The following is a 12938-nucleotide window of genomic DNA, read 5'->3' on the forward strand; positions in this document are numbered from 1 at the left end:
GTAAAAAATAATAAGCCAGATGACACTTTTACAGTAAATACAATGCTTTACCATTTGGATTGTTGTTTAAATCAACCCCAGGTCACTATTGTAGTTGAATGTGCTACATTTTGAGATTAAAAAACATATGTGACACCCTGTATTATTATTGCATTGATATTATTTATGTTATATGTAATTAACTGGGCCACCCCCTTAAAGACATATCAGGCTGACAATAGGATAATGTAAACAACACTGCTAGAGCCGCAATGAGTTTGTAGTAGGTGTGTAAATGATCAACAATCAATATTGTTGGCAGAAATAGAGGGCCCCGAAATTGAATTTTGCTTAGGGCCCCATGGAGGCTTGGGCCGGCTCTGATCACAGGTGCATCACAGTGACAACTGTGTCTTATTGAAGGAGAATTGTGTTTAGAGTTTTGCAAAAGCAATGACTGAGATCTGCAAATAGTGTTTGACTAGAAGAAGATAGTTTATGGTTTTGTCAAAAGGATGTTTGATTCAGGGAATGAGTTTAGACAACTGAGCAACTGATTCACACAACAGGAATAATTAGTGTTTTAGCAATTGAGAAAAACTGTATAATTGTAAATTTCAGGATGATTTTTTTCACAGTAGCTATGTTTCTATGCAGAGTAAATGCTGAATCCACTGAGTTGTGCAATCTTTTTTGTTTTTTGAGAGGCAAAATGCATGTGCTATACTTTAATGTGACCAATAAACATTTCCCCATGAGCTACATGCCTTGAACACTGTGTTTTCAATGTTTTGGTGTAGTGTGTAATGACTGCTCAGCAGTTTTTCTATTTTGACAAATTAGTTAAAGATCTGACAACATTGTTTGTTTTTGAGAAAAACTATTTTGAGGTGATGGGATGGTTTTGCTAAAAGAATCAGAGGTTTTGCGAATGTTGTGTGAGAAAAGAGTTAAAAGAGTTATTTAGAATCCTGAGAAAAGGACAGGAGGATTCGAAAAATGTGTTTTAGCAATTGAGAAAAACTGCAAGTTGCCCATCCTGCTCTACGGAAAAGCTTAAATGATAAATATCTCTGTAATGTCCCTGCAGCTGCAGCAGGTGGCGCAACAAGACAAAGAGGCGCAAAGAAAAGGAGCGAGAGAAGGAGGTTGTGTTCTCCACATTAACGCACCTTATCATCCTGCCTCTCCGGCTATATGCACCTGCAGCATCGCCTCTCACTCCTCCCCCTTCTCCTCCTCCTCCTCCTCCTCCTCCCCGGCGGTCGGGCAGCGTTAGTGCGGACTGAGGAGTCGGTGGGGGGTGCGCAGCGCAGCGCAGGGCGGCCGGCATGCACCTGGAGAGAAACCGCCCCGCTCAGCCGTGTAAAGGGCTCCACCGGAGCCTGAGCAGCACGCGGACTGATGCTCTAACAGCAGGATATTATAGTGGGGAGTGGAGCCGCAGCATGGGCGTGGGAGCGACGCGCGCTGCAATCCCACGGACATAAGGGTCGGTGGGGGGACCCGAGTAGCTTTTGGATTGTAGGATTCGGATTGTGTATTCTGGTGGGCTTGGTTTGTCTGAAATTCAACAAACACGGTACTTTTTTTTCCTCCCTGGCAACCTCCAGTGTAGTTTAAAAAGGATGGAGAAGGGCGCACAGCAGCAGCAGCAGCAGCAGCTGTCCAAGAGCGCAGAGGGTCCGGCGGAGGACATCTCCAAAATCAACGACGAGGAGCTGCTGAAGTGGGGCAAAGAGGAGCTGGTGCGGCGGCTGCGGAGGGCAGAGGCGGGCAAGAGGAGCGCCATAGTGGAGCACGGGAATCTGATGCGGGAGGTGAACCGGAGACTCCAGCAGCACCTCAACGAGATCCGGAGTCTAAAGGTGAGATTTGGGCTGCAGGCTGGGGTTAACACAGGTATGTGAGGCTGTAAGGGACAGGCGGGTTTGGATCAGGAGGAGAGGAAGCCTTCTGAGATAAATTAACAGATTAACAAAGCAGCGTGGAGCCCTACTGTAAATTTACCTCTAAAGTTCTGGCTGTAAACTCCATGAGGCCAGTTTCAGTTTGATGATGATATACCAAGTAAAACTGGAGACAAGGTTAAATATATTTAGTATAAAATGATAGAACTGGATCTTATGTGTTATATTTGCAACATTTGTTCACATTTGAACAACATTTCAAATTCTTTATTGAGCATGATAGTGTTTTCAAATTTAAAAAAAATATTAAAAATCACATTTTATGTTGGACTAAAGGACTAAAAGAAAGACACAAAATGACTAAAAAAGACACAAAAAACTAATAAGACACAAAATGACCAAAAAAAGACACAAAATGACAAAAAAAGACGCAAAATGACTAAAAAAAAAGACAGAATGGCCAAAAAAAGACACAAAATGACAAAAAAAAGGAGACAAAATGATTTTAAAAAGACACAAAATTACCAAAAAAAAGACACAAAATTATCAAAAAAGACAGAATGAGAAGTCAAAATGACAAAAAAAAAAAGACACAAAAAGACACAAATGACCAAAAAAGACACAAAAAGACAAAATAGCCCTATAAGACTCCATAGAGTTAAGGGTATAACATGTTTGGTTCCAAAAACTCAAGATAATGACAATTTTTCAAATCAATATATACCAAATATGCATTTTTATCTTTAAGTATATGTTTAGTCCAAATTCCATTCCTAAAGCTTTCAGTGAATATTTCCATGTCGACGCACAATTATATACAGCTGCATCTCAATACATTAGAATATGATGGAAAAGTCCATTTCCAGAAGTTCAATTCTTTTTTTTTGTTTGAGAGTTTGAGAGGTAAAACTGTTAATGTGAGAGGTAAAATTGTTAAAGTGAGAGCTATTTTTGTCAATGTGAGAGGTAAAATTGTGAATGTGAGAGGTAAAAGTGTGTATGTGAGAGGTAAAATTGTGAATGTGAGAGGTAAAATTGCGTATGTGAGAGGAATTTTATGTGAATGTGAGAGGTAAAATTGTTACTGTGAGAGGTAAAATTGTGTATGTGAGAGGAATTTTATGTGAATGTGAGAGGTAAAATTGTGTATGTGAGAGGAATTTTATGTGAATGTGAGAGGTAAAATTATGAATGTGAGAGGTAAAATTGTGAATGTGAGAGGTATTTTTCTTAATGTGAGAGGTAAAATTGTTACTGTGAGAGGTAAAATTGTGTACGTGAGAGGAATTTTATGTGAATGTGAGAGGTAAAATTATGAATGTGAGAGGTAAAATTGTGAATGTGAGAGGTATTTTTGTGAATGTGAGAGGTAAAACTGTGAATGTGAGAGGTATTTTTGTTAATGTGAGAGGTAAAACTGTGAATGTGAGAGGTAAAACTGTTAATGTGAGAGGTATTTTTGTTAATGTGAGGTAAAACTGTGAATGTGAGAGGTAAAATTGTGAATGTGAGAGGTAAAATTGTTAATGTGAGAGGTAAAACTGTGAATGTGAGGTATTCTTTTTGTATGTGGTAGTTAAAATTGTGAATTGTCAAGAAGCTGGAACCAGAGAACAAACACACACACACACACACATACAGAACTGCATGATGGGAACTCTCTTCTCACTCATCAAATGATCAGTCCCAGCAGGAACGTGCATGTAATCCCTCTCTGTGCTGCTCTGTGTGTGTGTGTGTGTGTGTGTGTGTGTGTGTGTGTGTGCGTATGTAAACCAGGACGTGAACCAGAAACTGCAGGAGGACAACCAGGAGCTGCGGGACCTGTGCTGCTTCCTGGACGACGACCGGCAGAAGGGGAAGCGCGTGTCCCGGGAGTGGCAGCGTCTGGGCCGCTACAGCGCCGGCCTGATGAGGAAGGAGGTGGCCATCTACCTGCAGAAGCTGAAGGAGCTGGAGCAGCGGCAGGTGGAGGTCATCCGGGAGAACCTGGAGCTGAAGGAGGTGTGCATCATGCTGGAGGAGGAGCGGGCTGCTGCTGTGGTCGTAGGAGGAGGTGGAGGAGGAGTTGGAGTCGTGCATGGAGGTCCGGGTCGCAGGAGCTCCGTTGACAGTCAGAGCAGCTTGTCTCAGCTGGGTGGAGGCGTCCCGGCTCCTGGTCTGCTCCGGGACGTGGGGGACGGGAGCAGCACGTCCAGTGCGGGGAGTACGGACAGCCCCGATAACCCCCACCTCAAACCTCCTCCTCTGGGCTCAAAATGTGAGCCCCACAAACCAGGAGAAGTGTGTGAATCCACAGGGAGGAGGCACAGCTCCACGCCGGAGTACCACACCTTCCCCCAGTCCTGCCGGCCCCGCGGGGGCTCCCTCACCAACCTCGAACCTCGGGACCTTAAAGGCTACAGCCCCGAGAAACACAGCAGGTCCCCCAGCAGGCTGCCGTCGGACTCCTACCCCAAACCCTGCAGCTCCGACCTGCTGGCACACAAACAGATCTGGATGTCGGGCCAGTCGTCGCCAGGCTGCGGGAAGGGCACCGCCAAGTCCAGCCCCGAGCTGAGTCAGAGACAGCGGGCGGGGAACATGGCGGGGGCCGGCTGCGGGGGCCCCGACGCCAAGCTGGCGGGGATGGGGACGCCGGAGCACCTGAGGAAAGGACGGGTGATCGTAGGGAGTCCGGAGTCTATACGGCACCATCACCACTACCAGCACGGCCCCGGGGCCGAGCACGGCAAGGGGACCTATAGTGTCGGTGGCTCCCCGGGCAGGGACGGGGGCCAGAGGAGGGCCCCGGAGGAGATGTCCCCCCACCACCAGAGTCTGTACAACGGTAGGCAGAGGGTAACTTTTATCTTGTATTTCTTGAATTCATAACATTCATTCATGACCCATCAAGAAATCAAATTTACAGAAAGTAATACCAGATATTACCGTATTTCCTCAAATAGTAGCCGGGGCTTCTATTAATAAAAAATCAGTTTGGGACCCGGCTAATAATCGGGGCAGGCTATTATTTGATGGAGGCTTTTATTTAAAAAAGAAAATCAGAGCAGCTCTGACCGGCACTTTTTAGAGTGTTTTACACAGCGCATTGTAGCCAGTTACCCGGATGTCGGCCATATTGGAAGTACTGGGATGTAAACAAACAATGAACAGCAGCTGAATGTTCATTTGAAGCAGGATTTAAAATGTCTAAACTACTAAAAAGCCCAGAAGAACGTGCGTAAACGGCTCGACTTTACAGAGAATGACTAGGACAGCGGGAGAAACAACCATATTTACCTACAGTACTAACTCGTGTGGCCAAACTTCTAAATACAGGTGTTGTGTTGAAATCTGTTACCGTCAAATGATGTTTCCTGAATGGTGTTCTCCGTAGCATCACCTCCACGGTTGGAGTTAGGATTTCAGTTTAAGGTGAGGCCTTGTAGAGAGAACTGTTTGGGGTTAAAGTAAACTTTGGCTCATGTTAACAACTTAAAGGAGGACTGGTTGGGGTCAGGGGTCAGGTTGGTGCAGGTTAAGGTAAGGGGGACACATATCGACGGGGGAACAGACTTTGACATAACACCGGTAAGACATCCGGCTTATAAAAGAGGCCGGCTTTTATTTACTAAAAATTGTTTTTACACCCGGTTACTAAATGAGGCCGGTCATTAATAGGGGCCCGGCTTTAAATTGAGGAAATACGGTAGTTTAAAACGATCTGTAATCTGGCTTTGAAATAATGGATATGAGGCTTCTTGTAACACTGATCATACACTATTATTATTTTATATATAGTTAAACTTCTCTAGCTTCTAGCACACTAAATCAGTTCTGCCCAGGCCTTAAACCACGGGTCTCAAACTCAAATTACCTGGGGGCCGCTGGAGGCAGTATCAAAATTACAAAAAAAGCCACAAAATTACCAAAAAAAGCCATAAAATGACCAAAAAAGACACAAAATTACAAAAAAGACACACAATTACCAAAAAAAGACACACAATTACCAAAAAAAGACACAAAATTATTAAAAAAAGACACAAAATTACCAAAAAAGTAATTAAAGGGACCTTCCACACACAACACGGTAAAGTGCCATTCATATAAAACTCACATTAAACTTTCATATCAAGGTGGGGGCCACAAAATATCGTCACGAGAGCCGCAATTGGCCCGCGGGCCGCAAATTTGAGACCTATGCTTTACAGCACTGAACTGGAGCTGTGATATATGCTTTCTTCAAAGCCAAAAGCAGCATTTTTACGTTACCGCCACCTCATTCGGTTCGATTGTTCGTGTTATACTGTGACCTTCAAATGTGACGTCCACAGCAGTTTATATATTCTGTGCTTCGGCTGAGACTGTTAGTATTGCATCAAAATCATAGATGATCTCTGGCTAATGTACGGGAGGAAACACAAATTCACACAAATTCTCAAGAGCTCAACTGAGCTTAGACCCAGACTTTACAGTCACACAAACATGAACACACACACACACACACACACACACACACACACACACACACAGGGCTCATGTGGATTCACTGGCTGTGGCTGCAGTGGTGATGGAGGTGTGTATTCATCTGTGTGTGTGTGTGTGTGTAAGCGGGGGAACCTGGGTGATGCAACTCTCTCGGGTGTTTGTGTTTCATAGGAACCCTGGAGGTATGTTCAAGATGCACACAGGCTTAAACACATTCACACATTTGAGAAACTGAAGTCATAGGAGAGGAGAGGCTGTTTTTTAAAACACATGAAAGAGATCTTGTTTGCATATAGAGTGTAGTGGCAAGTCAGGCAGCTTCAAAGCCCCAAGGTCCTAACTTGCCAACAACACACGCACCAAAATCTTCCACAAACTCTAAGACTCAAAAATTATGGAATCAAAAAAGTAGCAGGAGATTCGTTCCATGCAGCAGAGTTTAATTCTTGCAAAGGTCAAGAGATCAAAAACTCAATGAGTTCCTTTAGTTGCAACCACAGGTGGCTGAATATACAGTGTAAAAAAATCAGTTTATATGTCATTCAATCTTCCTTTTTCTCGTTCTCACATTGGTGGGCTTTCTTAGGTCAACCTGTTTGAATAGAACCTCCTTTCATCTTCAGATGAAAGTCGCAGATTTATGAGATTAAAAGTGGCAAATCTACAAGAAAATAGTCGCAGATTTATGAGATTAAAAGTGGCAAGTATAAGAGAAAGAAGTAGCAGATTTATGAGAATAAAGGTGAGAGAAAATAGTTGCCAATTCATTAGATTAAAGTGGCAAATCTACAAGAAAATAGTCGCAGATTTATGAGATTAAAGTGGCAAATCTACAAGAAAATAGTCGCAGATTTATGAGATTAAAGTGGCAAATCTACAAGAAAATAGTCGCAGATTTATGAGATTAAAGTGGCAAATCTACAGGAAAATAGTCGCAGATTTATGAGATTAAAGTGGCAAATCTACAAGAAAATAGTCGCAGATTTATAAGATTAAAGTGGCAAATCTACAAGAAAATAGTCGCAGATTTATGAGATTAAAAGTGGCAAGTGTAGGAGAAAGAAGTAGCAGATTTATGATATTAAAAGTGGCAAATCTAGGAGAAAATAGTTGCAGATTTATGAGATTAAAAGTGGCAAATCTAGGTGAAAAAAGTTGCAGATTTGTGAGAATAAAAGTGGCAAATCAGAGTTTTATTCCTGCAAAGGTCAAGAGATCAAAACTCAATTAGTTCCCTGGTTGCAACCACAGGAGACTGAATATACAGTGGCAAAACATTATCTTTTAAGCCATACAATCTTCCTTTTTCTAGTTCTCGAACCTCCTTTCATCTTTGTAAATATTGGTGTATGGTGTGGGCTGAGTAGGTGATGACTTTGTGTCCTACCCACTGTTTTTATTGGTGATGGACTCTTAGGTGAAGTAAAATATTACTACAATTTAAAAGATATTTAAAAACAATAAACACAAAAATGCTCAAAACTTTTTTTGACAACAGTACTTTGTGTAAACATCAATTAAAATAGACTAAATACAATTTACATTTGGAAATGTTTTAGAAAACATTTCTTCTTTTCAGACGTATCACTGCAACAAGATCAGACCGGGCTTCATGCAGCGGTTAGTGTCATAACCGTCAAAGTATTTGGCAACTTAAAAACAACACAATCATTTATTAGGAGGTGATGATTGGTGTTAATCCCGGGTGTTTTTACTGGTGGTGAAGGTTCTAGGTACTTTCCAACGGTCTGTTTGTGGCTGTTGTTGCTAGGAACCAATTTCGGTTGGTGTCAGCATTTTTACCTTCCATGTTACCTTATTTGGGCACGAAGACTTCCTGTGGTTTGTTACTAATATTCAGGGATTAGAGTTAGGTTCCTTTAAAAAAAAAAAAACCTTCAAAAACATCCTTTTACAAGTCTTTCATCACTTTACTCTGACATTACTTCTGTCTTCAGTCTGGTTATTAAAATGATCGCTCACAGTGTCTCAGGTTACAGCTCTCACACACATTTAGCTCAACACAAGTTAAGATTGATCATTACTTCTTTTTGTCTTATTAACACACACTGTATTGCAGGGGTTTCAAACTCAAATTACCTGGGGGCCACTGGAGGCAGTATGAAAATGACCAAAAAAAGACACAAAATGACAAACAAAGACACAAAATGACAAAAAAAGACACAGAATTACTTAAAAAAGACACAAAATGACAAAAAAAGACACAAAAAGACAAAAAAAAAGACACAAAATTACAAAAAAAAGACAAAAAAAAGACCAAAAAAAAAGAACCAAAATTACTTAAAAAAAGACACCAAATCACAAAAAAAGACAGAATTACTTAAAAAAGACACAAAATGACCATCATATAAAACTCACATTAAACTTTCATATCAAGGTGGGGGCCACAAAATATCGTCACAAGGGCCACAATTGGCCCGCGGGCCGCGAGTTTGAGACCCATGCTGTATTTGATTAAATGCATACATTGTTTGATAACATTTTCTCACAACAAAAGGTCCACACACATGCAGAGTGTATGAGTGTGTGTGTCTGTATATGTAAGCTGTCCACTCATTTTAACTAGCTCACATTGTTCAACTTTTCTAATATTTTCACATTGAGCACACTTTTTGACAGCAGAGGACAGATCTCTGAAACAACGTGAGGAGACATGAAATACCTTTTTATTGGCTTTTAAGTCTGACTTCATTTCTCCTCCATTAAATATTCCAAAGCACTCCCTTGTGATGTGTCTGGTATAACTGTTTCTCTGTGTTTATGTGTTTCTGAGTGTGACTGGATTAATGAGTTGTCTCCAGGGACACAGTGGAGGGTAAAACTGCCTCGACTCACTTTACCAAACAGAATTTTACTTTTTGGGGGCTTTTATCACACAGGTGTCTGGGTTGATAGGGGTGGTTTTAACATGTTTGGGAGGAACACTTAGAGCCAGGCCGGGTGCATCTCTTTGTTCATGCATTTGTGGCCATTTGTGGTTCATGTGAGATGCTTTCTGCAGAGGAACTTTCACACTGCAGAGCCCCAGAGCAGTGCACGAGGGAAATACAGTGTGCACTTAAATACCAGCAGGAGTCCAAAACACCAAAACACACACAGCTGCACTGTAGCACACTGCATCCACACACACACACACACACACACACACACACACATATATATAAATATATATATATATATATACACACATCAGGGATGGGCAACTTAAATGCTGGAGGGGGCCACAATTTTTTCATGTTCACTACCACAGGGCCACATATAGGAGCGTGCATTTAACCAGATATGATGAAACTGCAATTTTAAATATGTTTACAGTGCAGTAACTTAACATATTTCATGCTTAAATGCATGTATAACAGTATAAATAGGAATACAAAAGGTTTGAAGCAAATAAAAAATAACCACTTACTGCGATTTCTTTTTTTCCCCCAGGACAATAACAGCAGACCAACATTAATTGCAAGAAGTAATTTTGTGCATTTTTACACTGCATATATAAATAGATATATTTACCTCTCACATTCAGAAAAAATAGATATTATTTCTTAATGTGAGAGGTAAAATTGAGTATGTGAGAGGTTTTTTATGTGAATGTGAGAGGGAAGAATGAATAATGGCGTATGCAGCCCCTCATTCTATGGACATAAGTCTTATTTTCTACACAATTATGCATTGTTATTAATTTCTTCATTTTATGTTGTATCCCACAGTATATTGGGCCTCATGCAAGATTGCTGTCTTATTTCTTCTCTTATTTTTGTCTTATTTCTTGCTCTAAGGACAAAAATAAGAGAAGAAATGTGGGATTCATGAAACACGGTACTTGTTACTTTGTAACTAGAATATAGTGATATAAAGCTGTTTGCGGCATTAAAAAAATCTTTGCAACTTTTAACCCCTAGGCTCCTTCTTTATATTTCCCGCTGCATCACAAGCAGATGCTGTTGGCTGAAATGAGAGTGTGCCGGCGCTGTGCTACGGTGTCCAGCAGCAGTAATGAAGTCTATATAATGCTGAGTAGAAGGGCTCTATATTACAGCTGAGGCCATGGGAAATAGCTTTGTATCTTGGGTGGATGCAGGATCTCTGAGTCAGCTCTTACCAGGAAACAATAGTGGCTGGATGTGCTGTATTATAAGCTGAGATGATGCATACATATAGCATCTGAAACATACTAAATGCTTTTGTAGGAGACGTAAAAGGTAACTCATTAATTTTTCTGCCTTGCAGCACTGAGTGGGATTCTTGGAAAAAAAGATGCATAGATCAGCAGGTGACTCAGGCTGCTGCTGACGTGGGAAACAATTAGGATTTAAATGGTTTCAGTCAGACGTCATATGATGCTGAAATTTTGGCTGCAGAGGACGAAATTAGCATCTCCAGGAACACTGTGGGTGGCAGAAAACATTAAGTTAGTTTAATAAGATGTGTCACTCGCCACAACTTAGCCTCACTGAGTCCAACTTTAATGAGTTTTATGATCATGATGAAGAAGACATTTCCAGAAATTTATGTAGAAGTCATTTATCATAGAAAGTCATTAGGGATCATTATTCTTTGTTAGTTTATCATATGTGTCAGTCCTCCTTGCTGTAGCTCAGGGTTTACTGAGCATAGTGCATAGACTAGAAAGGTTTCAGTTTCTTTCTCCTTCCTCTTGATGCTGATTGTAACTGATTTCAGTCAATGTCTTCCTTCCTTGCTTCTCCACTGTGTTAAAAGTGGAAAAAAGTGGTTTCTTAGGAGATAAAGATCTCAGTCAGCTACTTATTTCCCCTCTTTGGTTCCAAAGAATCAACAGAAACTCCCCACTATATAGTTAACACTCTCTCACATCAGTCAGTCTCGTTTTGTGCTGTAATGCAGGATGTTGATTTCTTACTTCCTGGTCCACTTTATTCCAGTGGCAGCTGAACAGACAGTTGGTCCAAGCTATTTCACTTGTTAATGATAAATGGGCTGCTTTTATGTAGTGCTTTCCTAGACTACTGACCACTCAAAGCACTTTACAACACATACATAACATTCACCCATTCAGCCTTTCGTTATCAGGAGCAGGTAGGGGCTCAGTGTCTTTCTAGAGGGTAATATTTCGAGAAAAAAGTGGCAAATCTAGGAGAAAAAAAGTTGCAGATTTACGGGATTATAAATGGCCATTCTATGAGAAAACCCCCCCCCCCCAGATTTATGAGATTAAAAAGTGGTAAATCTATGAGAAAAAAGTAGCAGATTTATGAGATTAAAAGTGGCAATCTACGAGAAAAAAAGTTGCAGATTTACGGGATTAAAAGTGGCAAATCTAGGAGAAAAAAGTAGAAGATTTATGAGATTAAAAGTGGCAAATCTAGGAGAAAAAAGTAGCAGATTTATGAGATTAAAAGATACAAATCCAGGAGAAAAATCCTGATAAGCATGCAGTTCCCTTATTAAACAAAAATACCAAATATCTAACCTCTCAAATGTGCACATTTGTTAATTTTATTCTTCTTTATCCTAAATTTAAAATCTTAATTAGCCTGGGTATACCCATACTGCCTTGTGCGCTCGATTTCATTTCGAACCTCCACACAGTCTGGCAACCAGGGCCGTTTCTTAGCCCTGTTTTAGGGATCCAATCACAGAACGGGGAGGGACAGTAAGATGATGACGCGCACTACTCGACAGATGGAAGTTTGTAGTTTTGTAGTTTTCTTACGGATCCAACATGGCTGCAGCAGATGCGAAACTCTCTTTGGATCTAGCTGTAGACAGTTCTAGATAGTTTAGAGCCAAAGTTTATTTTAAAAGAAGAACAACGTTTGACTTTAAACTCCTGTTTCACCACCAAAAAGGGATGTTTTAGCCTTGCTTCCGACAGGATTTGGCCAAAGTCTAATCTACCAACTAGCCCCGCTACCGCTCGCTGCTGTAACGCCGTGATCTGGCTACGAGCCGGGGGACAGCGGAGCCCCCAGAGACCCCCAGCAGCTCGTCTATTGACCATAAAATCAGTGGATGTGTGTGGCTGAATGACATGAGGGGGAATAAGGCGTAAAAATAAATGCTCTTGCAGAAAGCGAGAACTGGAGAAGCAAAGCAGCAGCAACACTCTCACACACACACACACACACACACACACCAACACTGCCGGTAGACTGTGAGCAGCCAGAGCCAGAACATGCTGCAGAAAAACGTTGCAGAAGCAGAATTGAGCATTTTAGTCTCAAAGTAGAGATGGGCTAGTCTGGCTATGTAAACATCAGTTTCTGTCGCTCTACATACGTCATCTGGTATAACTGACACGATTGGCTAAGAGCTAGGTACAGACGCTTATGATAGACATTGGTGGCGTCCAATAAACGGCTCTGGAGGATCGTAAACCACACCTCCGCTACGGAGAAATTAATGGCTGGTGTCCAGACTAATCTCATTTGTGATTAGTCTGGTGTTAGCCAGGCTAAATCTTAATAATAACGATCGAGCAACACAACGTCATCATGGGTATAGGAAGCTGTGATGGACAGCTTTCACCATTTGTTTTCACATTTTATGGTAAAAATGGTAATCAAAATACAAATA

The 12938-nt window shown here is 41.3% G+C and overlaps 1 protein-coding gene across 2 annotated transcripts in view; it reads left to right on the forward strand.

Moving 5' to 3' along the window:
- Window positions 1–1083: 1083 nt before the first annotated feature.
- Window positions 1084–12938, forward strand: part of ccdc85a (coiled-coil domain containing 85A) — a 41840-nt gene continuing 29985 nt past the window's right edge. Inside the window, exons 1-2 of one of the 2 annotated variants that reach the window (XR_009396332.1) lie at window positions 1084–1847; window positions 3669–4730. Coding sequence is in view for 1 of the 2 variants with exons in the window: in XM_059359624.1 (XP_059215607.1) it covers window positions 1608–1847; window positions 3669–4719 (1291 nt within the window). In the remaining variant the exon portion in view is untranslated. The remainder of the gene's footprint in view (window positions 1848–3668; window positions 4731–12938) is intronic. The other variant, XM_059359624.1, reaches the window with a different exon arrangement.

The sequence above is a fragment of the Centropristis striata genome, chromosome 20 (assembly GCF_030273125.1).
Source record: "Centropristis striata isolate RG_2023a ecotype Rhode Island chromosome 20, C.striata_1.0, whole genome shotgun sequence".
NCBI classification, from domain to species: domain Eukaryota; kingdom Metazoa; phylum Chordata; class Actinopteri; order Perciformes; family Serranidae; genus Centropristis; species Centropristis striata.